At 61.2% G+C, this 24,034-nt stretch overlaps 2 protein-coding genes across 13 annotated transcripts in view; one reads left to right on the forward strand and one right to left on the reverse strand.

The window, feature by feature from the left end:
* PTK2B (protein tyrosine kinase 2 beta) overlaps positions 1 to 15,861 on the forward strand; it is a 45,147-nt gene extending 29,286 nt beyond the window's left edge. For 11 of the 12 annotated variants that reach the window (XM_075415096.1, XM_075415102.1, XM_075415104.1 and 8 more), the window contains 26 exons: positions 542 to 604; positions 1,810 to 1,864; positions 2,149 to 2,289; positions 3,973 to 4,047; positions 4,145 to 4,246; positions 4,690 to 4,807; positions 5,018 to 5,057; positions 5,152 to 5,198; positions 5,494 to 5,547; positions 5,893 to 5,990; positions 6,083 to 6,167; positions 6,488 to 6,588; positions 6,673 to 6,788; positions 7,519 to 7,619; positions 7,766 to 7,855; positions 8,601 to 8,805; positions 9,274 to 9,382; positions 9,521 to 9,586; positions 10,647 to 10,772; positions 11,522 to 11,668; positions 12,435 to 12,470; positions 12,763 to 12,790; positions 13,166 to 13,221; positions 13,489 to 13,632; positions 14,646 to 14,726; positions 14,814 to 15,861. In XM_075415096.1, the coding sequence (XP_075271211.1) occupies positions 542 to 604; positions 1,810 to 1,864; positions 2,149 to 2,289; positions 3,973 to 4,047; positions 4,145 to 4,246; positions 4,690 to 4,807; positions 5,018 to 5,057; positions 5,152 to 5,198; positions 5,494 to 5,547; positions 5,893 to 5,990; positions 6,083 to 6,167; positions 6,488 to 6,588; positions 6,673 to 6,788; positions 7,519 to 7,619; positions 7,766 to 7,855; positions 8,601 to 8,805; positions 9,274 to 9,382; positions 9,521 to 9,586; positions 10,647 to 10,772; positions 11,522 to 11,668; positions 12,435 to 12,470; positions 12,763 to 12,790; positions 13,166 to 13,221; positions 13,489 to 13,632; positions 14,646 to 14,726; positions 14,814 to 15,029 (2,500 nt within the window). In that variant the 3' untranslated portion in view covers positions 15,030 to 15,861. The remainder of the gene's footprint in view (positions 1 to 541; positions 605 to 1,809; positions 1,865 to 2,148; positions 2,290 to 3,972; positions 4,048 to 4,144; positions 4,247 to 4,689; positions 4,808 to 5,017; positions 5,058 to 5,151; positions 5,199 to 5,493; positions 5,548 to 5,892; positions 5,991 to 6,082; positions 6,168 to 6,487; positions 6,589 to 6,672; positions 6,789 to 7,518; positions 7,620 to 7,765; positions 7,856 to 8,600; positions 8,806 to 9,273; positions 9,383 to 9,520; positions 9,587 to 10,646; positions 10,773 to 11,521; positions 11,669 to 12,434; positions 12,471 to 12,762; positions 12,791 to 13,165; positions 13,222 to 13,488; positions 13,633 to 14,645; positions 14,727 to 14,813) is intronic. The other variant, XM_075415095.1, reaches the window with a different exon arrangement.
* A 2,683-nt stretch (positions 15,862 to 18,544) lies between these two features.
* CHRNA2 (cholinergic receptor nicotinic alpha 2 subunit) lies at positions 18,545 to 23,527 on the reverse strand. The gene is made up of 6 exons (XM_075411345.1): positions 23,464 to 23,527; positions 21,975 to 22,129; positions 21,170 to 21,214; positions 20,850 to 20,959; positions 19,201 to 20,293; positions 18,545 to 18,670 (listed from the first exon to the last, which is right to left on the reverse strand). Exons 1-6 carry the CDS (start codon positions 23,525 to 23,527, stop codon positions 18,545 to 18,547), a joined length of 1,593 nt encoding a protein of 530 aa, XP_075267460.1.
* Between the last annotated feature and the right edge of the window lie 507 nt (positions 23,528 to 24,034).

A 24,034-nucleotide genomic window follows, 5' to 3' on the forward strand; every position in this document is an offset into this window, starting at 1 on the left:
GGGCTTGTTCAGCCTGAAGAAGAGAAGGCTGCGAGGGGACCTTCGAAATGCCTCTAAATATCTGCAGGGTGGGGGTCAGGAGGACGGGGCCAGACTCTTTCCAGTGGTGCCCAGCGACAGGACAAGGGGCAACGGGCACAAACTGAGGCACAGGAAGTTCCGTCTGAACCCGAGGAAGAACTTCTTCCCTCTGAGGGTGACGGAGCCCTGGCCCAGGCTGCCCAGGGAGGCTGTGGAGTCTCCTTCTCTGGAGATATTCCAGACCCACCTGGACAAGGTCCTGTGCAGCCTGCTGTAGGTGACCCTGCTTCGACAGGGGGGTTGGACTAGATGACCCACAGAGGTCCCTTCCAACCCCTACTATTCTGTGATTCTGTGATTCTGTGATTCTGTGGGAGGGCTGGGGAGCGGGCTTGGGGGGCCGTGGGGGGTTTTGCAAGGGGAGGAGGGATTTCCCACCGCTTTCTTTGCCGTGGCGGGGGGACGTGGCAGCGGGGACATGGACACTGGGTGGCCGGCTGATGGCTCTCCCTTCTCACAGGAGGTTTTATAAGGACATGCCTCAAAACGCGCTGGATAAGAAGTCCAACTTCGAGTTCCTGGAGTGAGTAGGCACAGCCCGTCCCGCCGCGCAGAAACCCCCTTACCCCTAAATCTCCCACCCCATCCAGCCGGCCCTGAGGGGCTGGGGATCTGTGGGTGGCCTTCCTCATCCTCCCGCAGCTCCTCATCCTCCCGCAGCTCCTCATCCTCCCACAGCTCCTCATCCTCCTGCAGCTCCTCATCCTCCCTCAGCTCCTCACCCTCCCTCAGCTCCTACTCCTCCCTCAGCTCCTCATCCTTCCTCAGCTCCTCCTCCTCCCGCTGCTCCTCCTCCTCCCATAGCTCCTCATCCTCCCTCAGCTCTTCATCCTCCCTCAGCTCTTCATCCTTCCTCAGTTCCTCCTCCTCCCGCAGCTCCTCATCCTCCCGCAGCTCCTCATCCTCCCACAGCTCCTCCTCCTCCCGCAGCTCCTCCTCCTCCCGCAGCTCCTCATCCTCCCTCAGCTCCTCCTCCTCCCGCAGCTCCTCATCCTCCCGCAGCTCCTCATCCTCCCTCACCTCCTCACCCTCCCTCAGCTCCTCCTCCTCCCGCAGCTCCTCATCCTCCCGCAGCTCTTCATCCTCCCTCAGCTCTTCATCCTCCCGCAGCTCCTCATACTTCCACAGCTCCTCCTCCTCCTGAAGCTCCTCATCCTCCTGCAGCTCCTCATTCTCCCTCAGCTCCTCATTCTCCCGTAGCTCCTCATCCTCCCGCAGCTCTTCATCCTCCCACAGCTCCTCATCCTCCCGCAGCTCCTCATTCTCCCTCAGCTCCTCATTCTCCCTCAGCTCCTCATCCTCCCGCAGCTCTTCATCCTCCCACAGCTCCTCATACTCCCACAGCTCCTCCTCCTCCTGAAGCTCCTCATCCTCCCGCAGCTCCTCATTCTCCCTCAGCTCCTCATTCTCCCTCAGCTCTTCATCCTCCCGCAACTCCTCATCCTCCCGTAGCTCCTCGTCTTCCTACAGCTCCTCATCCTCACTCAGCTCCTCACCCTCTTGCAGCCATGAGCCCTGCTGATGGGGAGGGTGCGGAGAGGGGGAGACAGGAATGTTTCACCCTGTGCTGGGTGGGTGCCTTCTCCCCCCAGCACCCCTCAGCACCCACTTTGCTTGCTCCATCCCCCCCCCAACCGATCTGCAGCCCCCGAGGGCAGCCCCCACCCATCCCTGGGAGCGGGGGTCCCCACGGGGCCGTTAACATGCAGGGGGGTCTCTGCTCTCCAGGAAGGAGGTGGGTCTGGACCTCTTCTTCCCCAGCCAGATGCAGGAGAACCTGAAGGTGAGGGACACGTGTGGGATCTCCCTGCGCTTGTGCACGTGTGTGGCTGCGCTCACGTGTGTGAAGGTGCACACACACACGCGTGTACCTGCGCATACGGGGCCGGGTGTGTGTGTCAGCGTGTGGGTTTGCACATGGAGCTTTGCACACGCTGGTGAGGGCGTTTCTGCCTCTCCGTGTGTGCACCCACGTGCGGTGGTCCTGCGTGCATCCGTGTGCACGAGTGGGTTGGCGGGCATAGGTGTGCCTGCTCACACGCGCATTTTCACGCGTCGCGCCCACAGCCCAAGCAGTTTCGGAAGATGATCCAGCAGACCTTCCAGCAGTACGCGCTGCTGCGGGAGGAGGAGTGCATCCTCAAGTTCCTCCACACCCTCGCCACCTTCGCCAACATCGACCAGGAGAGCTACCGCTGCGAGCTCATCGTGAGTCTGCCGAGTGGGGTGGGATGGGACGGGATGGGACGGGATGGGATGGGATGGGACGGGATGGGACGGGATGGGACGGGATGGGATGGGCTATAAGGATGATGAGGGGACTGGAGCATCTCTCCTACAAGGAAAGGCTGAGGGAGCTGGGCTTGTTCAGCCTGGAGAAGAGAAGGCTGAGAGGGGACCTTCAAAATGCCTCTAAATATCTGCAGGGGGGGTGTCAGGAGGACGGGGCCAGACTCTGTTCAGTGGTGCCCAGTGAGGCTGTGGAGTCTCCTTCTCTGGAGACATTCAGAATCACAGAGTCACAGCATGGTCAGGGTGGGCAGGGACCTCTGTGGGTCACCCAGCCCAACCCCCTGCCCAAGCAGGGTCACCCAGAGCAGGGGGCACAGCACCGCAGCCAGGCGGGGCTGGAATATCTCCAGAGAAGGAGACTCCACAGCCCCTCTGGGCAGCCTGGGCCAGGGCTCCGTCACCCTCAGAGGGAAGAAGTTCTTCCTCGGGTTCAGCTGGAGCTTCCCAGGCTTCAGTTTGTGCCCATTGCCCCTTGTGCTGTCGCTGGGCACCACTGCAAAGAGTCTGGCCCCATCCTCCTGACCCCCACCCTGCAGATATTTAGAGGCATTTCGAAGGTCCCCTCGCAGCCTTCTCTTCTCCAGGCTGAACAAGCCCAGCTCCCTCAGCCTCTCCTCGCAGGAGAGATGCTCCAGTCCCCTCACCATCCTCGTAGCCCTGTGCTGGACTCTCTCCAGTAGAGAGAGCCAGAGCAGGCTGCATGGTCCTGTGCAGCCTGCTGTGGGTGACCCTGCTTTGGCAGGGGGTTGGACTGGGTGATCCCCAGATGTCCCTTCCCACCCCTGACCATGCTGTGATCCTGTGACTCTGTGGGATGGGATGGGATGGGGTGGGATGGGATGGGATGGGATGGGATGGGGTGGGGTGGGATGGGATGGGATGAGGTGAGATGCTCTCAAGCTGTTAATTAACCCTGCATGGGAAGGCAGCAAGCTGCCACCCGCAGCATCCCCTGGCACCGTCTGGGCAGCGCAGACCGGGGCTGCTCGCGTGTGGCAGCGTGGACAAAGCCACCCTCCCGTGGGCTGCTCCCTGCTGTGGTCCCCAGGCTCCGAGGGGGACTTGGCGGCCCCGAGCTCAGGGGACACCCTGCGGGGAGTGTCCAAAGCTTGGAAATCACTCGCTGTCACCTCGAGGGAGGCACAAACCCCAAATCCCCCATGGGAGGGAGCATCTCCCCCTCCCCACAACAGGGAGAGGCCCTGGGGGCCCTTTTTGGAGGATGCTGATTGCTGAGAGGGGTTGGGGTGCAGTGGGGGGGGCTCTGGGGACCTTCCACACCCAGGGGCTCCGAGCCTGGTGGGTGCTGAGGTTTGCCAGACCCCTTTGGGGTGAGAAAGCAGCAGAGCAGGAGCCCTGGGAACCCTGTTGGGATGAAGAGGAGGAAAACCACCCCCGCTGGGCTCCTTGCCTGGCACCATCCACCACCCCCTCCCCAAACCATCCTCTCTCCAAGCCCCTCCGGGAAAGTGATGTTTTTCCCAGGGTGTCTCACACTTTGCAGCAGGTTGAAGGGGGGATAACCTGGCTCTGGGGGTAAAACTTTACCCCCTACCCCAAATCTGCATCCTCCTTCTGCTTCCCCCCCCCCACCTCCAGCAAGGGTGGAACATCACGGTGGACCTGGTCATCGGACCCAAGGGCATCCGGCAGATGACGAGCAAGGAGGCCAAGGTACGGGGAGGGGGATGGGTACGAGATGAGGAGTGGGACGTGGCTGCTCTTAAATTAGTGATTAACGTCGGCGTGGGGGCTCTGCCTCTCCCCCCAGCCCACCTGCTTGGCCGAATTCAAGCACATCAAGTCCATCAAGTGCTCCAGCGTGGAGGAGGGCCGGGCTGTGCTGCAGCTGGGGCTCAGCGGCACCCCCCAGGTGAGGAGGGGCTGAGGGGGTCCCCCAGGTACTGGGGGGTGTGGGGGGGATGGGGGGGATCCCCCGGTGCTGGGGGGTGGCATCGCATCCCTGCGGGTTAGGCAGGACTTGGTGAACGGCTCTGCTTCCACCAAGAGGGCTCCTGCCTCCAGCCCCGGCCGAGGGGACAACGTCCCCCAAAGCAGGGCACATCCAAGCTGCCCTGGGGGTGCCCACCCCCCTCAAATGTGTCCACCCCACCTGGGGGTGGTTTAGGGCTGGGCGTGTTGGCCGGGGTGTCCTGGGAAGGGCGGTGCTGGAGAAACTGGGATCTGCTGCGGAGCAGGGAGGTGGTCACCGAGCTACCCCAAGGAGGAGAGGAGCTGGGGGGAGACCCCCCCATGCCAGCATCCCCCCCAATCTCTGAGCTCACCCATCCCCCCCGTCGCTGCCGTCTCCCCCAGTCCCTGGCCATCAAGACAGCTTCTCTGGCCGAGGCGGAGAACATGGCCGACCTCATCGATGGCTACTGCCGGCTGCAAGGGGACTTGGAAACCTCCCTCATCGTCTTCCCCAGGAGAGGTGAGCGCCTGGGGGACACCGACCCCAGCAGGGTCCCCACCCGAGCCCTTCTCCACGGCCACGGCATCACCGGTGGCTTTGGAGCGAGCCCAGCTGAGACCCACCAAACTCACTGCGCGTGTGGGCGAGGCATGGCGGGCGGACACCCCGGCGCCCATCGGGCTCTGATGGAGGTGGCCGGGGAATGACTGTCCGCTCTCCTCTCCGCAGAGCGGGAGAAGAGGATCAGCCTCCCGCAGATCCCGGCCCCGTGAGTAACGCCTGGCCCCGGAGCCGGGCTGGGACCCCCTCCTGCCCCCCAACCCCGCTCCCTGACCCCGACCTCCTTCCACCCCCCACCCCAGGCACCTGGAGGAGAGGCGGTCCACGCTGTCCGACAGCATGAGCGTGGGTGAGTGGTTTTGGCTCTTCTCCCTTCCCACCAGCCTGGGGGGATGCAGGTGTGGCTGTGGGACCCCGGTGTGAGGGGATTTGGGGGTTCGGGGGAGCTGGACACCCCCAGCCCTTTGCCCCAGGGGGGCTGAGATGCCACCAAGCATCCCGGCGGAGGGCCAGGCTGGCATCCCGCTGGCTCCCACCGGCCGTGGTGCCTACGAGGGGCTGCTCCAGGCATGGGGATGCTGCAGGAAGCCCCCCTGCCCGCTGAGCTGCCTGAATCCCTGCCTGCAACCCCCTTCTTGCCCTAGACTCCGATATTTACGCTGAAATCCCTGATGAGTCCTCAAGACCGAGGTCTGGAGGTAGGTGCCACCCCTCTGGGCGCCCTCTTGCCCAGCACCCCAGCCAAGCCCTCCCAGCTCCTCCTGCCCGCCCCAATTGCCCACCCCATCCCCTCAAAGCTCTGAAGAAGGTTTTGCCTGCGCTGCCCACCCCAGAGGGGCTGAAGGAGCTGGGATCACCCCCGTGCACCGTGGGGCAGGACCTGTGGGTCCTTGCTAAGGGGTGGTGGAGAGGGTTGGTACCCAGGGATGGCCAACGTCTCCTGCTTAGCACTGAGGGTCTGCCCGTGGAGTGGGAGGGGGTGCAGGCAGCTCCCCCTCCTCCGCTGGCGCTGCCACCTCTGCCCTGCTCCCCTCTCCGTGAAGTCCAGCACTACGGGATCTCCCGGGAGGACGTCACGTTGGGCAGGATCCTGGGAGAAGGCTTCTTCGGAGAGGTCTACGAGGGGATCTACACCACCCCGGTGAGCGTCCTGCCCTCTCCCTGCCCTGCCTGCCTCCCCCGTGCCCGAGGGGAGGAGGGTAAAGCAGCCCCCACCCCTCCTTCTCCTTCCAGAAAGGGGAGAGGGTCAACGTGGCTGTGAAGACCTGCAAGAAGGACTGCAGCCCGGAGAACAAGGACAAGTTCCTGAGCGAAGCGGGTACACTGCAGGGGGAGGGGGTCTTGCTGCCCTTTTGGGGGGATGGAGCCTGCTCACTGCACCACACAGGGGGGCAGGGGATAGAGATGGGGGTCCTGGGGGTGTCTGCAGATCTGCATTGGTGGGGGGTTAGAGACAGGACGGCAGAACCCTGCCCAAACCTCTTTGGAGACGTACGAGGCTATCGTTGGGAATTCCTCCTGCTCTGACTCTGGCTTCATGGCAGAGATCTGCCCCTACACCCCAGGACAAGGGTTGGGGGTCCTGGAGCGGGGGGCCCCCCCCCCCATTGCGGGGTGTCTGACGCCGTCTCCCCGCAGTGCTGATGAAGAAGCTGGACCACCCCCACATCGTGAAGCTCATCGGCATCGCAGAAGAGGAGCCCACCTGGATCATCATGGAGCTCTATCCCTATGGAGAGGTGAGGGGGGTCCCACCGCTGGAACCCACCCCGGCCCCCCCTGCCAGCCTGGTCTCTGAGCCCCCCTCGCTCGTCCCTTTGCAGCTGGGACAATACCTGGAGCAGAACAAGCCCTGCCTCGCCGTGCCCACGCTCATCCTCTACGCGCTGCAGATCAGCAAAGCCCTGGCCTACCTGGAGGCCATCAACTGCGTCCACAGGTAGGGCAGGAGGGACAAGGAGCCGGGCAGATGCCGGGAGAGGCAGGGGAAGGCAGAGACCATGGGGGGGACAGGCAGATGGGGAGCAGGAGCGGGCAGGGGCAGAGACTGGCAGCACCCTTTGCTGCGGACCCTTTTCACGGCTGGGTGAGCTGGTTGGTCGGGTGTGAGCTCCCCTTCACAGAATCGCAGAATCACAGAATGTTCGGGGTTGGAAGGGACCTCTGGGGACCCCCCAGCCCAACCCCCTGCCCAAGCAGGGTCACCGAGAGCAGGCTGTACAGACCACGTCCAGGTGGGTCTGGAATATCTCCAGAGAAGGAGACTCCACAGCCCCTCTGGGCAGCCTGGGCCAGGGCTCCGTCACCCTCAGAGGGAAGAAGTTCTTCCTCGGGTTCAGCTGGAACTTCCCAGGCTTCAGTTTGTGCCCGTTGCCCCTTGTCCTGTCGCTGGGCACCACTGCAAAGAGTCTGGCCCCATCCTCCTGACCCCCACCCTGCAGATATTTAGAGGCATTTCGAAGGTCCCCTCTCAGCCTTCTCTTCTCCAGGCTGAACAAGCCCAGCTCCCTCAGCCTCTCCTCGTAGGAGAGATGCTCCAGTCCCTTCCTCATCCTCATAGCCCTCCGCTGGACTCTCTCCAGTAGCTCCTCATCTTTCTTGAATTGGGGAGCCCAGAACTGGCCTTCTCCATCCCTTCTCCCCAGCCGTGGGTCTCTCTCTCCTTGCAGGGATATTGCTGTGAGGAACATCCTGGTGGCCTCCCCGGAGTGCGTGAAGCTGGGCGACTTCGGGCTCTCGAGGTACATTGAGGATGAGGAGTACTATAAAGGTAAGAGCTATATGATGGGGTTGGGGCTCACTCCAGCCCGGTGAGGGCAGAGACCGTGGCGAGACCTCTCTGCCCTGCTCTGCCTGCGCTGGGGCTGCTCCGTCCCCCTCACAGTGAGCACGGCCACCGTCTGCCTCTCCCTCCAGCATCCATCACCCGTCTCCCCATCAAGTGGATGTCACCCGAGTCCATCAACTTCCGCCGCTTCACCACGGCCAGCGACGTCTGGATGTTTGGTGCGTGGTGAGACGGGGCCGGAGCGGGGTCCTGGGCATTGTCCACCTCCCGCCGCATCGTCTTCATGCACAGGGACAAATCCTGCTCTGGGGTGGGGAGGGTTACCCCAGCCTTGACCTTGGGGAAAGGTCTCCTGGGGCAGAGCTTCTTGCAATCCAGCCATCGTTAGGTGATTCCTCCTCCTCCAGTGAGTTCAAGATGGTCGGGGGCCTGAGTTAAACTCTACCCCCTGCAAATATCCATCCCCAGCCTATCAGCCCATCCCCATGGCCTCTGGCACTCATCTGTCCGTCTGTCTGTCCCTAAAAGCCCTATGGCCAGCAGCAACCAGGAGCTGGGCTCCTTCCAGCTCCCAGGAGAGAAGGCAGCTCTTTCCTCTTTTTTATTTTTTATATTGGATATTAGGAAAAAATTCTTTTCTGCAAGAGTTGTCAGACATTGGACCAGGCTGCCCAGGGCAGTGGTGGAGTCCCCATCCCTGGAAGGGTTCAAAAACCGTGTGGATGTGGCACTTGGGGACATGGTTTAGCAGGCGTGGGGGTGTTGGGTTGACGGTTGGACTTGATGATCTTAGAGGTCTTCTCCAACCTTAATGACTCGATGATTCTATGAGAGGCCGAGCAGCCCAGTGACCTGGTGTCATGCAGCAAAGCATGGCACTGTCACCAGGTCCCCAAAAACTCAAGCGAGGGTCTGGTGCCCCAACCATTGCATCAGCTGAGGTTGCTCGTCTTGCTCCCACAGCCGTGTGCATGTGGGAGATCCTGAGCTACGGCAAGCAACCCTTCTTCTGGCTGGAGAACAAGGATGTGATCGGGGTGCTGGAGAGGGGCGACCGCCTGCCCAAGCCTGACCTCTGCCCGCCCATGCTCTACACCCTCATGACGCGCTGCTGGGACTACGACCCCAGCGAAAGGCCCAAGTTCAAGGACTTGGTTTGCAGCTTGAGGTGAGCGAGGAGACAGGGGACTGATGATGGGCTTTGGGGTCCATGGTTTGACGGAAGGGTGGGCAAGTGGGTGAAGGAGAAAAATGAAGCCATGCAAGACCCTGGGTCTGGAGTTTTCTGGCCAAGTCCGAACTCAAAGGACCATTTTGAGCCCATGTGAGCCCACCTGCCTCTGGTCTGGTGGTGCCTGGGCTGAAGTGGAAATGCTTTGCTTCCTGGGATGGGGTCTTGCAGGGGAATCCTGACCCCACATCTCACTGGGGCCAACCATGGTGACGCTGATGTTGGCCATGACCAAGCTATGTCCTCCCAGTCCTTTCCCTCTGCTCTTCCCGTCCCTCCGTACTCCCTCGTTTTTTCCTTGGCCCATCCAGCTCAAGCATCCCTGGGCATGGGAGATGCGTCCATGCCAGTGGGGCTGTGCCAGCGCTCCCACCCAGCACTGTCACCCTCCGTCTCCCCCTGCAGTGACATTTACCTGATGGAGAAGGAGCTGGCCAAGGAGCAGGAGAGGAACAACCGCCACCGGCCTCCCAAAATCATGGAGCCGCCGTCCTTCCAGGAGCCACCTCCGAAGGTGAGGAGAGGGCAGAGCCCATGTGGGCAGCACAGGCAGGTTCCTCTCCCCACCTTGACCCATCGGTGGGTGCTGCAGAAGTGGGACCTCCCCAGTCTTGCACCCACCCTGCATTCCTCCCTCCTCCACTCCCCGCAGCCCAGCAGACCCAGGTACAAGCCACCACCCCAGAGCAACCTCCTGGCTCCCAAGCTGCAGTTCCAGGTAAGGTTGCGTGGCCGGAGCATCCCACAGGGACCTGAACAAAGGGGTCCATGCTGGAAAGCCCTGCCTGGAGCTCGAGCCCGCAGGGGCTCGTGGTTTTTGGGGGTCCGACGTGCTCCATGCCACCACCGAGTGCCTCCCGACGCCTTGCCAGCAGAACACCGCACCGCTCGGGGCTCAGCCCTGCCCTGCCCTGCCCGCCCCGTGTTTCAGCCATCCCTTGGAGCTGGCAGAGGGGCTTTCACCCCTGGGAAGGGGAGTTTGCACGCTCGGCTGAGAGGAGAGAAGAGAAGGCTGCGAGGGGACCTTATAAATGCCTACAAATATCTGCAGGGTGGGTGTCAGGAGGATGGGGCCAAGCTCTTTTCAGTGGTGCCCAGCGACAGGACAAGGGGCAATGGGCACAAACTGAGGCACAGGAAGTTCCGTCTGAACATGAGGAAGAACTTCTTCCCTCTGAGGGTGACGGAGCCCTGGAACAGGCTGCCCAGGGAGGTTGTGGAGTCTCCTTCTCTGGAGATATTCAAGACCCGCCTGGACAAGATCCTGTGCAGCCTACTGTAGGTGACCCTGCTTCGGCAGGGGGGTTGGACTGGATGACCCACAGAGGTCCCTTCCAACCCCTACCATTCTGTGATTCTGTGATTCTGTGAGAGGAGGTTTGCTGCTCTCTGGCGTTACCTGGGCTGAGTTTGGCTGCCTGGTGGGAGCACAGGTCACCCTCTCTACAAGGACCCGTGCTGGTCCCTGCAGCATTGGGGTGAAATCCTTAAGAGCTTTTGGGTGCTCTTCTGGGGCTGGGCAGGGGTCCAGACAGCAGCACGCGAGGTCTGAAGCCGATGCTTAGGGCAAGGAAGAGCGGAGCAGGGAGGAAGGTCCCGATCCAGCCGCACGGACGGGCCTGAGGGCAGAGGCTGCTCCTGGTGCAAAAGCCGCTCTCCCCCACGTCGTCTGCCCCGTCTGTCCGTCCATCTGTCCGCACTAACCCCCCCCTCCCCGTGGCCTTGTTTTGTGCCCGCGCCGCCCCGCTGCCCGCCTGCCCCCCGCCGCCCACCCGCAGGTGCCCGAGGGTCTGTGTGCCAGCTCGCCTACGCTCACCAGCCCCATCGAGTACCAGTCTCCGGCCAACTCCCTGCACACCCCGCCGCTCAACCGCCACAACGTCTTCAAGCGCCACAGCATGAGGGTAAGAGAGGGATTCCTCCATCTGGAGGACGTCCCGGTCCCGGGTGGCCTCATCCTGCGCACGCCGAGGGCTCGGTGGGAAGGATGCTCTCTGCGCCACGCTCCGCTCTGTGCTGCCGCCTCCGCCGCTTCGAGCTCTGTGTTGCTCCCAACCTGTCCCCCCATGGGTGCTCTTTGTGGGCTGGAGGGATCGACCCGGTGAAGGGCTCCAGGATGTCTCCAGCCCCCCACCATGCATGTTTGCACGCACATCCCGGTGAAGGCATGTTGAAGGACGAGTGGCTGGCATGGCATCACCAAAATCGGGCAGGGGACGGGTCGCTGCCGCTCCTCGGGGCTTTGGGTTGGCTCCTCAACGCTCGGCGTTCTCACCTGAAATACCAGCAGTGGTTTGCAGCCCGAGCTCGGTTATTCCAGCCCCGAAATCAGAGCTGGGTGTTGGGGACCGTGCTGTGACGCTCTGCCCGGCGTGCCGGCACAGCCGCGGTGCCGAGCGCGGCCGTGCTGTGGGCACGATGAGCTGCTCCCCGGGCTGGCCCGTGCATGCTGCCCGTGGAAAGCGCTGGGATGCGATGGTGGGAGATTTGGGGCTGGAAACCCAAATGCTCCCCAAATTCAGACTGAGGGTTCGTGGCTGTTGGGGTCTGGCGCATGGCTTGCGTGCGCAGCACGGGGCTCTGGCTCCCGTGCCAAAATCAGGGGGGCTCTGGCTCCTGACCCACCCCGTTCCTCACCGGCTCTGCACACCAGGAGGAAGACTTCCTCCGTCCCAGCAGCAGGGAGGAGGCACAGAAGCTGTGGGAGATCGAGAGGCTCAAGATGCGGCAGGTCCTGGACAAGCAGCAGAAGCAGATGGTGGAGGACTACCAGTGGCTGCGGCAGGAGGAGAAGTCCCTGGTGAGTGGCCTGGGGCTGCCTCCAGCTGCTGCACCCTCATGAAGGTGGTGGGTGGAAGAGCCACAGCAGCCGTTGAGGTTGCTCTTCGTGGCTGGGAGAGCCAGATTTCCTTGGAGAAATGGCTACTCCAGCAGCCGAACCTCTTGCACCCGTCTATTGTCCGCACGCATAAAAATCTCATGGAGCTGCATCATTTCAAAATGAGTGTTTTGATACTCGGGAAATTTTTAAATACATGCAATTGTGTCTTAATGAGCTTTTATAATGCGGAGAGCTGAGGCGTGACTCATGCATCGGCTTGAGATGAGACAGGCTTGGAAGGAGACAGAACATCTTTTGTTCAATAAACTCATGCAGCTGGAGAAGCAAAGCCCAGCTTTTTTGGAGCAGCAGTTTGGGGTTTCTGGTACCCTGGGAGCAGGCAGGGAGCGAATAAGGATGATGGGATGGGATGGGATGGGATGGGATGGGATGGGATGGGATGGGATGGGATGGGATGGGATGGGATGGGATGGGACCAGCGATGGGCATGAAGCCCCTTCCCCTTCCTGGACCCTGCGGAGATGCATCCCTGTGATGTGTTTCATGAGTCTCTCAGAAAATGAGAAAATCCCTGTTTTTCCCTTCTTTTTCCTTTTTTCCATGCCTCTCACAAAGCTTCTCCCTGTGATGTGTTTCATGAGTCTCTCAGAAAACAAGAAAATCCCTGGTTTTCCTTTCTTTTTCCTTTTTCCCTGCCTCTCACAAAGCTTCTCCCCCTTTGCAGGACCCGATGGTGTTTATGAACAACAACGCTCCTCCGGTGAGTGGTGCTGGCCCTGGAGAGTCCAGGTTGGGGTGTATTTGGGTGCAGGGGGGTCTTCTTGTGGGGTTGTCTGGAGATGCTCCTTTGCTTTGGCATGAATGGGTGATAAATATTTATATATGTGCCCCTTGCACTGGGAAAAATAATCTGAAAATGTTAATGGGATGAGATACTGGTGCTCCAGAGCTCCCCACCAGAAGCCCTGGGAGAGGGTGGTGATGCCTTCTGCTTCTTCGTTGCCTCCAGCCAGGGTTTTGTGCCTCTCATTTGCTGTTTCTTCCCTCCACAGCTGCTGCCGGAGAAGGAGACGGATTACAGTGAGTGCCCACAGCTCCACGGGGTGTGGGGCTGCCCGTGACCCCCACCCGGGAGCACCCGCTTTGGGGCTGCAAGCGGGGAGCCCTGCGCTGAGCCGCGAGGAGCCTCGGGGCCGTATCCTGCCCAGCTTTGGGATCCTCCGTGAAAGAAATCCCAGATCGTGGGGAGCAGCTTTGCCTGCCCTGGGCGTGGGGGTCCAAGGGGGTCTGACCCTGTGGGGAGGTGGCATGGCTGGGGTGGGTCAGGGTGTCCAGCCACAGTGGGACAGGCTGCTCCGGGGTTGTGCAGGACATGGCATGGGTCCCATGGGTCTTGCAACGTTCCCACGTGTCCGTGGGAGCAGCTGGAGTGACTGTCCTTCCTTTCCCTTACTGACGGTGTAGCGGAGTTCACGGGGCCCCCCCAGAAGCCTCCAAGACTTGGGGCACAGGTAAGACCTCCACGAATCAGGCCATCACGGTGTTGGTCCTCTTCCTTCATCTCCACAGTCTCATTCCTCCTCCTCCACCTCCATTATCCCTCTGCATCTGCAGGATGGGACTTTTCCCCAGGCCCTGAAGGGGTGAGATAGACCCAGCAGCATCAGGGTCATGGGTGGGAGGTGGATGGGTCTGGCCAGGGCTCCCCATCAGTGTTGGTCTTTCTCTCCTTGCACCCTCAGTCCCTCTGATCTCATCATGTCCCCGTTCCCCGGCAGCCCATCCACCCGGCCCCCACCGCCAACCTGGACCGCACAGATGACACGGTGTACAGCAACGTCATGGACCTGGTGCGAGCCGTGCTGCAGCTGAAGAACGAGATCAGCCTCCTGCCCCCGGAGGGGTACATCCTGGTGGTGAAGGTGGGCAGGGAGGGGGCAACGCCAGGGGAATGGGGGCAGGAGTTGGGAATGAGTCTGCTGAGCGACGCCCACCAAGCATCCTTCTCAGGAGGGTCTTGCACGTGGAGGAGGGAGCGTTTCCAACATTCCTAGCTCCTCCTTTGGATCATTGGGTCAATGATGGGAGAGCTTCCAACATGTCCTGCTCCTCCATTGGGATCTTGGGTCAATGGTGGGAGCATTTCCAGCACTCCCTGCTCCTCCGTTGGGTCCTTGGGTCAACGATGAGAGAGTTTCCAATATGCCCTGCTCCTCTGTTGAGTCTTTGGGTCAATGGTCAGAGCATTTCCAGCACACCCTGCTTCTCCATTGGGTCCTTGGATCAATGTGAGAGAGCTTCCAACGTGCCCTACTCCTCCACTGGGTTCTTGGGTCAATGGTGGGAGCATTTCCAGCACTCCCTGCTCCTCCGTTGGGTCCTTGGGTCAACGATGAGAGAGTTTCCAATATGCCCTGCTCCTCTGTTGAGTCTTTGGGTCAATGGTCAGAGCATTTCCAGCACACCCTGCTTCTCCATTGGGTCCTTGGATCAATGTGAGAGAGCTTCCAACGTGCCCTACTCCTCCACTGGGTTCTTGGGTCAATGGTGGGAGCATTTCCAGCACTCCCTGCTCCTCCGTTGGGTCCTTGGGTCAATGATGAGAGAGTTTCCAATATGCCCTGCTCCTCTGTTGAGTCTTTGGGTCAATGGTGGGAGCATTTCCAGCACTCCCTGCTCCTCTGTTGGGTCCTTGGGTCAATGGTGGGAGCATTTCCAGCACTCCCTGCTCCTCCATTAGGTCCTTGGGTCAACGGTGAGAGAGTTTCCAACATGCCCTGCTCCTCCGTTGGGTCCTTGGGTCAATGGTGGGAGAGTCTCCCACTATGCCCCTCTCCCGAGTGGGATTCTTGACCCACTGGCACTGACTATTCCCATGTGCTGTTTCCCTGTGCCCATGCCCGGGTCCATCCTAACCCCGTCACCCTCCCCACAGAACGTGGGCCTGTCCTTGCGGAAGCTGATTGGCAGCGTTGACGAGATCCTGCCCGTCCTGCCGGCGGCTTCCCGCACCGAGGTAGGGCTGGGGAGCAGGGAGAGGGGTCTGGTGTGGGGTCGGGTGCTGGTGCCACCCGTGTCTGTAACCCCTGTGTGCCATGGTCAGATCGAGGGAACCCAGAAGCTGCTCAACAAGGACTTGGCTGACCTCATCAACAAGATGCGCCTGGCGCAGCAGAACGCCGTCACCTCGCTGAGCGAGGAGTGCAAGCGGCAGATGCTGACGGCCTCCCACACCCTGGCCGTGGACGCCAAGAACCTCCTGGACGCCGTGGACCAAGCCAAGGTCCAGGCCAACCTGGTGAAGCTGTGCTTGGAGTGAGGGCAGGGGCGGAGAGAGGGAAGGAGAGGAGGAGAGGGACCACAGCACTTCGGTTGGTGGAGATAGGAGAGCGTTGCGGAGGAGCTGGCTTTTGTGTGTCTCCCGTGGCCTCGCCGTCCTGCCCTCGCCGTCCCCCCTCCTCCTGCAGCCGCTCGTGTCTTTAGCATCATCTCGTCGGTCTTCTGAAGAAAGGAGGCATCTGGTGACTGGTCCCTGGAAAGGACTGGGGGGGACCTGGCCATCCCCGGGGGCGGCTGAAGATCCCTCTGGCTCGGCTGCTCTCCCCAGCTGCCAGCAGGTCCGTGTGTCCGTCCCTCGGCCCCTCCGAGGACAGACGGCCGCGGGCGGCATGTCGCGACGGGGACCTGCACCCCGCTCCTCGCCGCTGGGAGCCGGTGGGCATGGCGGCTGGGGGAGCTGGCACCCCAGAGGACGCGTGGGGGTCCCCAGGGGCCATCAGGGCGCTGGCCAGAGGGACTGTCTACATTTCCTTGTACATTGTATAGAAGAGTTTATTTAATGGCGGGAGGTGGGTCCACGCGCCGCGGTGGAGCCGGTTCCATCGCCCGTGGCCGGAGCGCGCCCAGCCCCAAGCCTGCAGAGCACGGGAAGGATGGAACCCCACGGACCGCAGCCTTTGGTGACACGAACCGGGAGAACGGTGCCTCTTCCAGCTGAGTTTTTCTCCGAGCTGCTCTGCGTAAGCGATGGCGGCAAACCAAGTCTCTGTCCGGTTTGTGCTTTGAGTTGGGAACCGTTCGGTTCGGGCTTTTCCCCAGCATCTTCCCACAACGCTGTTCATTCTGGCTGAGATAAACCGTGCACAAAGTCCTGCGGTGCCTGTGCTTGCCTGTCACCCCCGCACCCTGGGGACAAGTCCCCAGTTCAGCCTTTAAAAGAGCCAGGGTCGTGGTGGTTGGACCTTCCATCTTGCCGGCGTGGGGAAGCTCCATCCTGGTGGCAGCATCCCCAGGGGAGCTGCTGGGGTGAACCGGGCTCGGCCACATCCATGTCCCCTCTGGAGCCCGGCTTCCCTCCCGTTGACCCCACAATCCACACGAGGGTCCTGGACTCCCACTGCTCCCACCCCAAGGCTCGCTACTGAGACCATCTGCAGAGCTTTGCTCTCCAAAGACCATCAGGAAATCACGGGCAATTCATGGTGGGGGCTGCTGGGAGGTGGTTTAAGTGGGATAGCACAGCCACAAGGATGGGCTCCCTCCAGAAGGAGGATGCTTGGGGGTCTGGTGCCACACTGTGGGGGGGGTCACCCCAGAGATTGTGCCCTTGGTGGCCTCATCAGCCAGGCGGGGCTGAGCTGAGAGGGGTGGTGGGTGCCGGCTGGCAAGAGGGGCCGCGGGGGTTAATGTGGGAAGGGGGAGCGAGTTCCCCCCTGCCCCATTGCGGTGAGGTCTGCCGAAGCCGTGCCGTGGCCCAGCAGTGCCCGGGGTGCTGGTCATCCCACCCAGTTCACCTCCGGCCAGCACCCCTGCATCACCCCGGGGAGATGCAACCCGAACCAAGCCAGAAATTACCCCAGCGGGAGAGCCCCCTGCGCCCGTGCGCTCCCAGCTCTGCAGGAAGAACCTGGTGTGTCTCGGGGCATGGAAGAAGAGAGCAGATGCTCTGTAAGCAGGGTCCTGCACCTGGGGAGGAACAACCCCAGGCACCAGTACAGGCTGGGGCTGAGCTGCTGGAGAGCAGCTCTGCGGAGAGGGACTGGGAGTGCTGGGGGACGACAGGGTGACCATGAGCCAGCAGCGTGCCCTGGGTGCCAAGAAGGCCAATGGGACCCTGGGGTGCATGAGGAGGAGTGTGGGCAGCAGGGCGAGGGAGGTTCTCCTCCCCCTCTGCTCTGCCCTGGGGAGGCCCCATCTGCAGTGCTGTGTCCAGTGCTGGGCTCTCCAGTTCAAGAAAGATGAGGAGCTACTGGAGAGAGTCCAGCGCAGGGCTACCAGGATGAGGAGGGGACTGGAGCATCTCTGCTACGAGGAGAGGCTGAGGGAGCTGGGCTTGTTCAGCCTGGAGAAGAGAAGGCTGAGAGGGGACCTTCGAAATGCCTCTAAATATCTGCAGGGTGGGGGTCAGGAGGACGGGGCCAGACTCTTTGCAGTGGTGCCCAGCGACAGGACAAGGGGCAACGGGCACAAACTGAAGCCTGGGAAGTTCCAGCTGAACCCGAGGAAGAACTTCTTCCCTCTGAGGGTGACGGAGCCCTGGCCCAGGCTGCCCAGGGAGGCTGTGGAGTCTCCTTCTCTGGAGATATTCCAGCCCCCCCTGGCCGCGGTGCTGTGCCCCCTGCTCTGGGTGACCCTGCTTGGGCAGGGGGTTGGGCTGGGTGACCTGCAGAGGTCCCTTCCCACCCCTGCCATGCTGGGATTCTGTGATTCTGTGACCTGGAGGGGGTATGGAAGCTAGAAATTAAAAGCTGGATTGCAGCCGTTATCGGAGCTGGGTGGTTTGTCATCTGGTGTGAATGGAGAGGAGGATCTGCTTGGGATGGACCTTGACAGTGCAGGTTCCCCACGCGCCAGCTGAGCCCACCAGCCTCGGTGCAAGGCAACATCCCGAGTTCCTGGAGTCCATGGGCACCATCTAGCCGTGGCTGGGTGGGTTGTCCCATCCTGCTCCTCACTGGAACTGACTGCCCAGGGCAGTGGTGGAGTCCCCATCCCTGGAGGGGTTCAAAAAGCGTGTAGATGTGGCACTTCGGGACGTGATTTAGCAGGCATGGGGGTGCTGTGTTCTTGGTTGGACTGTATGATCTCAGAGGTCTTTTCCATCCTTAATGATTCGATGATTCTGTGCTTCTGCAGGGCATTTTTCCCCTTCCAAGCCACCCTCATTTCTGGGTCAGCTGTTCCCATCTCCCTGCCGCCCCGAGCTCCGGTGTGTGATGGTGTGGAAGCGACCACCGTGTCAGCAGGTTGCAGAGGGTCTGTGCCCGGGCTGGGCTTCGCAGAGCAGAGACCCCCAAGCCACGTGGCCGAGCAGGGACCTCCATCCCACGACTGTACCCCCTCTGCATGCACCATCCGAAGCGTTATGGCTTGCCCCATGTCGTGCATGACTGTGCCAGCCTGTGGTCCTGAGCACCCTGCAGTCAGGATGGGTCCAAAAGCGACTGTGAGGTCTCCTCTTCTTCCCAGCATGTTGGAGTCACAGCCTGATGTAGCTCTTGGGTTTTGGGTGGGACTTGAAGCAGCTTGAGGAAGCAGATACCTCCCTTAGATGCCTCCAGCCTGTGCTTGGGCAATGGAGAAGCTGTATCATGTCTTCCTCGATGCCGGGACGGCTGCGACTGTCACAGGCAGGACAGCAGGCAGCCGTCCCTCCCCATCACCAGGTCGCCCCTCATCTCAGCCCTAGCTTCACCCTGCATTTCCCACCCAAGGGTCCTCCATGGTTGCAACCGTGTCCTTCCAGGGACATGCAAGGGTCTGGCTGGATGTGAGCATGACCGTGCCCGCTCCCTGGGCTTCACCCGCCAGCCCCACCACAGCCTGGCCCGGCCCCTAGATCATCCCTGCCAGGTAGGGTGGGAGGAAGAGCCCCACGGTGCCCAGCAGACAGACGATGATGAACATCCAGAGGAAGATGCGATCGATCACCATGGCCACGTACTTCCAGTCCTCCTTCACCTGGGAAGGGGAGAGGGACTGTGAGTGTGGGAAGAGGATTCAGCTCCCTCTTTATGAGGACCTTTGGGGTTAGGAGACCACCCGGGGCTTCCTCTGCATCCACTCTTTGCCTTAGGGCGAGGAGATACCCCAGATCTCAGGGAATCCCTGAAGCAGGAGGGCTGGGGGATGGATCTCTCCGGGGAGGCTGCTTGGGCCAAAGCAAATCCTACCCAGGGTTTTCTGAAACCACCTGGATAAAGGTTGGGGTACAGGCTCTAAGCTGGGTCCCAGCAGGGCTGGAGAGGGACCCCCAACACCGCTGCAGCCAGTGGGGACTGGAGCTGGAGGAACCCTCAACTAACCCTATGGACTGGGCACCTCCCTGCAGGTGGTCCTTGATCTTCTCCCTGGCTTTGGGTCCTCAGCAGCCGGGGGGCCAACCGGGGGTCCCAGCACTGAACCCCTCATGGAGGTACAAGTGGCAGGAGGCAGCACCAGGGTTGGAGACCCCCCCCTCACCCTATCAGCCCTCGGGGACATCCACTCACCGAGAAGTCAGCGTCCTCAGCTCGCAGGTGGTCCGCGATGAACTGCACCCCTTCCAGGGCCTTCAGGACGCTGGGGGACAGCATCAGCCCTCGGTCCGAGCCCTCCTCTTCCTTCTCCCCCTTGGGGGGCATCCGGGGGGCTGACCCCCCCGAAGCCTTCCCCCCTTGACGCCCGCAGCTGTAGCGGCACTGGGTGCCCCGGCCATGGGAACCCGCATGCGACATGCGGCTGGGATATGTCTTCTCCTCCTCTTCCTCCTCCTCTTCTTCCTCCTCCTCCTCCTCCTCCCACTTGTCATCCACGTCGGTCTCCAGCCAGCACCGGGAGATGCTGAGCCTCGTCCCTGGAAGGTCGTACTGCCCGGCTGTCCCCTCGGGGGGAGGCAGTGCTGGAGGTCGCTTCATGAAGAGCCAGCGAGGGATGAAGTTGAGGAAGAAGCTGCGCACCCAGCGGGGCATCGTGTGGGTGCTGGGGGAGCGGTGGTGGACGTTGAGGACGAACACGGTGATGATGATCGAGAGCGTGACGAAGATCATGGTGAAGAGGAGGTACTCGCCGATGAGAGGGATGACCAGCGAGGTGGACGGGATGATTTCCGTGATGAGCAGAAGGAAGACAGTGAGGGACAGCAGGACAGAGATACAGAGGGTGATCTTCTCCCCGCAGTCGGAGGGAAGGTAGAAGACCAGCACGGTCAGGCAGGAGATCAGCAGGCAGGGTATGATGAGATTGATGGTATAAAAGAGCGGGAGGCGGCGGATGATGAAGTAGAAGGTGATGTCGGGGTAGATCTCAGTGCAGCAGTCATACTTCTTGGAGGTATAGGTGCTGATGGCATTTATGATGGCCCACTCGCCACTCTCCCAGTAATCCTTGAGGTCCACGTGGTGATCCATGTTCTCCAGGTCGATGTTGGCCTTGTCATAGGTCCAGGAGCCGAACTTCATCTTACAGTTCTGCTGGTCGAAGGGGAAGAAGGTGACATCAATGCTGCACGAGCTCTTGTAGATGGCAGGTGGTACCCACTTCACCCTCCCGTTGGAGAAGAGGTGGGCCTTCGTCATATGGGTCACGGCGAACTCCCCGTCGGCACTGCGAGGATGGAGAGATGTGAAGGTCAGAGGAGGATGAAGCGTTTCCCCCAAGAAACAGGGCCAGGAGCTCCCTCAGCTCTCAGGGCTTGTGTGAGCCTTGATTTGAGGTGGTGGCTCCATCGTGCATCCCTGCTCTGTGCTGGCTTCACGCTCCTGGGCATCACCCAGGGCATGGAGATGGGTGGGAGCATGAGCACCTGACATGGGAGACGGATGCAGACTGATTTGCATCCTCACCATGGAGCAGGATGAGGGGCAGGAGGCCCATGGGGGCTGGCAGCACCAGGGAGCTACTGGGATGGGATGGGATGGGATGGGATGGGATGGGATGGGATGGGATGGGATGGGATGGGATGGGATGGGATGGGATGGGATGGGATGGGATGGGATGGGATGGGATGGGACGGGATGATCTGCAGGGATGGGAAGGGATGGGATAGGATGGGATGGGATGGGATGGGATGGGATGGGATGGGATGGGATGGGATGGGATGGGATGGGATGGGATGGGGGAGCTGGTGCTAGGGATGCCCCATCTCAGCAGCGTCACTCACTTGTTGTAGAGCACGATATCAGGGATCCAGATCATCTCAGAGGGCACCCGGATGGAGGTGACATTGTCAAATTCTGCTGGGTTCCAGCGCAGCTTGTAGTCACTCCACTCCTGGAGGCAGACATGGAGGGAAAGGTATCAGGTAGCCCTGGATCTGGTGGGACCAAGCTACCGAACGCCTCCTCCTCTTCCTCCTCCTCTGGCAGCATCCCTCAGAGGAACGGCACCATGGAGATGCCACCAAGCCCCCCTGGGCAAGGTTTCTCTGCCCCAAGTGCTGTTCCCTCCTGCCCTTGCTCCAGAGAGGGAGCAGGCTCCTACCTGCTTCAGCCAGACGTTTGTGGTCATCATCTGGTTCTTCTCATCCTGCGGTGGGAAAGAGGGAGAAGTGAGAGGGGACGGAGAGAGGGCTCGTCCCATCACTGCGTCGTCCCCCAAATCACTGCTTCCGTTTTCTGCCCTCCGCCTCTGGGCTTCAGCTCCTGGGAGCAACTGGTACCAGTAAAAGTCCGAGGAGAGAGATCTTCTGTATACTTCCCTGTGAGATAGACTCACTAGATGGCAGCAAGAAATAGCACATTGGAGCGTACCGCTCTGTGCTGCTCCGATGGACAACCGTACCGTCCCATGGGTAGGTGGGCGGAAGGGTGGGTAGATGGACAAGCGGATAGGTGGACAGATAGGCAGGTTGATGGATGGACAGGTGGACAGCTGGATAGATAGATGGATGGACAGATAGATAGGTGGATGGGTGGAGAGATGGGTGTGCATGGGAAGGGTGAGCAAGGGATGGAAGGACAGAAGAGCCCAGAGGTGCCCTGGGGCAGGTGGATGGTGGACAAGGGCATGACAGGGGTGGAGAACTGCAGTTCTTCTTGACACTCTCCTGCTGTCAGGGGAAGGGAGGGTTTGGGCTGGAGAGGAGGGGTGCAGATCAAACTGCCCGTTGGAGGTCTGAGGGAGGCAGGGTGGGTGGTTTGTCACCTGTTGGACACGGCCACGATGTTGCCGGTGCCCAAACCCAGCCTCCCACCATGGTCCCCAGGCCCTGCTCTGGCAGACCAGTAGGACCAACTGGTGACAAGCCAGATGCCCCACAGGACTGGGTAGCAGGTGGGCTACGCACCACATCGATCAGCTGCGCGATGGAGAGCCCGAACTTCACGATGACCACGTCGGAGGTGTTGGGCACCGGCCGGGACCAGCGGTTGTAGCCGGTGAAGAGGTGCTTGAAGAGACGCTGCTCGGCGTGGCTGCCGGGGTGGTCCCGCAGGTGGGCAGCTGTGGGGAGACGGGCACGGGGACGGGGTGGGGGAGAGCTCCTCCTGTTCCAAACCCCTGCGCCCCACTGAAATGGGGTGCCCACCCTGGGCAGACCCCCTCTCTGCTGCAGCAAGCAGGAATGCTGAACCCCACCCTGGGATGGAGAGAGGGGAATGAGCCCCCTCAATGCTGCCCCGTGCTCCTCCTGGGGGAGGTCAACCTTGCAAAGCCAGCTGAGAAAATCCCACTCCTGGCTGGTTGAGGTCCCCCTCCCAGTCCCCTCCAGCTGCTCTTACTGGTGCTAACTGGCGCAGCTTTGCAAGGTGGGGGCTGACCCAGTGCTTGGGATTGCAGCAGCCCACCCAGAGACCATCCCTTGGGCTGGAGACAGGGCTGGGAAGGAGGGCGACGCGCTTTGCTCTGCCTAGAAATCGTCGGCGTTGGTCTGCGGTGCCGTCAGCTCGGCCGTCCTTGCTCGCTGCAGAGCCCCATAAATTTCCACGAGCAGATCGAGGGAGGCCGAGGGAGGGAGGGAGGGAGGGCTTCGCGCAGTGATGTGCAACCAAAGAGACACTGTACGGGTGGCTCTGTCCTGAAGAAGGATGGGTCTACGGCCCCGTAGATGGATGGACGCATGGATGGATGGATGGATGGATGCATGCATGCATGCATGGATGCATGGATGCATGGATGGATGGATGGGTGGATGGATGGATGGATACATAGATGGATGGATGCATGGATGGATGGATGGATGCATGGATAGATACATGGATGGATGGATGGATGACCTGTGCCCCATGAGAGCTCTCCCCACCAGGCAGGAAAGCCCAGCGAGGGGCTCTGCGTGTTGTACTTTGGCCAGGAACGATGTGCTGAGCAGCTTCGAGGGTCTTAGATGTGTTGGGAAGGGGTGGTCCCAAGCGAAGGGACAAGCAAGATGCCCAGCTCCTGGGAGGTCTTGCATTGACAGGGGCGTGGAAGCAAAATCCATTTTTTTCTCCATCCTTCCCATATTTCTAGCTTCCATAGGATGGATCTGGGGTCCCAGAGGTGCATCCTCTGGGGGGGATGACCCGGAGCAGACCATCCCCACCCAGGTGTCTGCGTGGTGTCAAGCTGCTCTGCAGAGACACGAATTCCATGCAGGGGGGAGGACACCATGTCGGCGTGGAGATGGGGGATGCTGAGAGACTGCTCGGGGGTAAACTGGGAGAGAACTGGTTTTCCACGTGCATGCACCACAGCCCCCTCAGCTTCCCCCCCCTTCTTCCCAGATATCCCCGAGGGGTGACACTTTCCCATTGCGAAGGAGATTCAGGTACCCCAGGGAATGCCAGAATCACCCTTACCCGCCTGGAAGGTGACGAAGGACCACAGGACGAGGGGGACGATGCCATGGGACAGCAGTCCCATCCTCCTTGTGTTGGTGTCCCCCGTGGACCCCCTCCCTGGAGCAGTCTGCAAAGCCCCCCGGGAGGAACCAGGAGCTGGGATGGTGGTGGGAGAGGAGGCTCAGCAGGGAACACCACCACAGGGGACCTCCGACGGGGTGTCCTATGTGTCCCCACTGTTAGGAAGCGCTGGAGGAGCCATGGATGGAGCTGGATGTGGGCTGGGAGAGCCTCAGCAGGGACACAGCTGGGCCAGGGCGGGTGCGTGGTCCGGGATGCTCTGCTGAGCCGCCTGCCCCAAATTTCATTCCTGGAAAGACAGCAGAGAGTGGCACTGTCCACGATGCCACCGCGGCGCGGGTCTGGGAGGTGACGGTCACACTGAGGTCCCCTCAAAGCCGCTCCCAGCCACGAGCAGGGCTTGGAGCTGATCCGAGCTGCCACCATGGCAGAGTCAAGGGAAAATGTCCCCGGAGCATCTCCTCCCCATTTCAGGAGTGCTCCTCGGGCAGGCAGGGTGTGAATCTGG

Source organism: Opisthocomus hoazin, chromosome 2 (assembly GCF_030867145.1).
Source record: "Opisthocomus hoazin isolate bOpiHoa1 chromosome 2, bOpiHoa1.hap1, whole genome shotgun sequence".
NCBI lineage: Eukaryota > Metazoa > Chordata > Aves > Opisthocomiformes > Opisthocomidae > Opisthocomus > Opisthocomus hoazin.

Bases quoted from the DNA above. Each gene is read 5' to 3' on its own strand.
- CHRNA2 (XM_075411345.1), bottom strand. From the start codon at position 23,527: ATGGGACTGCTGTCCCATGGCATCGTCCCCCTCGTCCTGTGGTCCTTC. The intron at 20,294-20,849 runs GTGAGTGACGCT...CCATCCTCGCAG, and splicing joins GATATCGTGCTCTACAACAA to TGCCGACGGGGAGTTCGCCG. The intron at 18,671-19,200 runs GTGAGTGGATGT...TCCCCTTCCCAG, and splicing joins CTGAGGACGCTGACTTCTCG to GTGAAGGAGGACTGGAAGTA.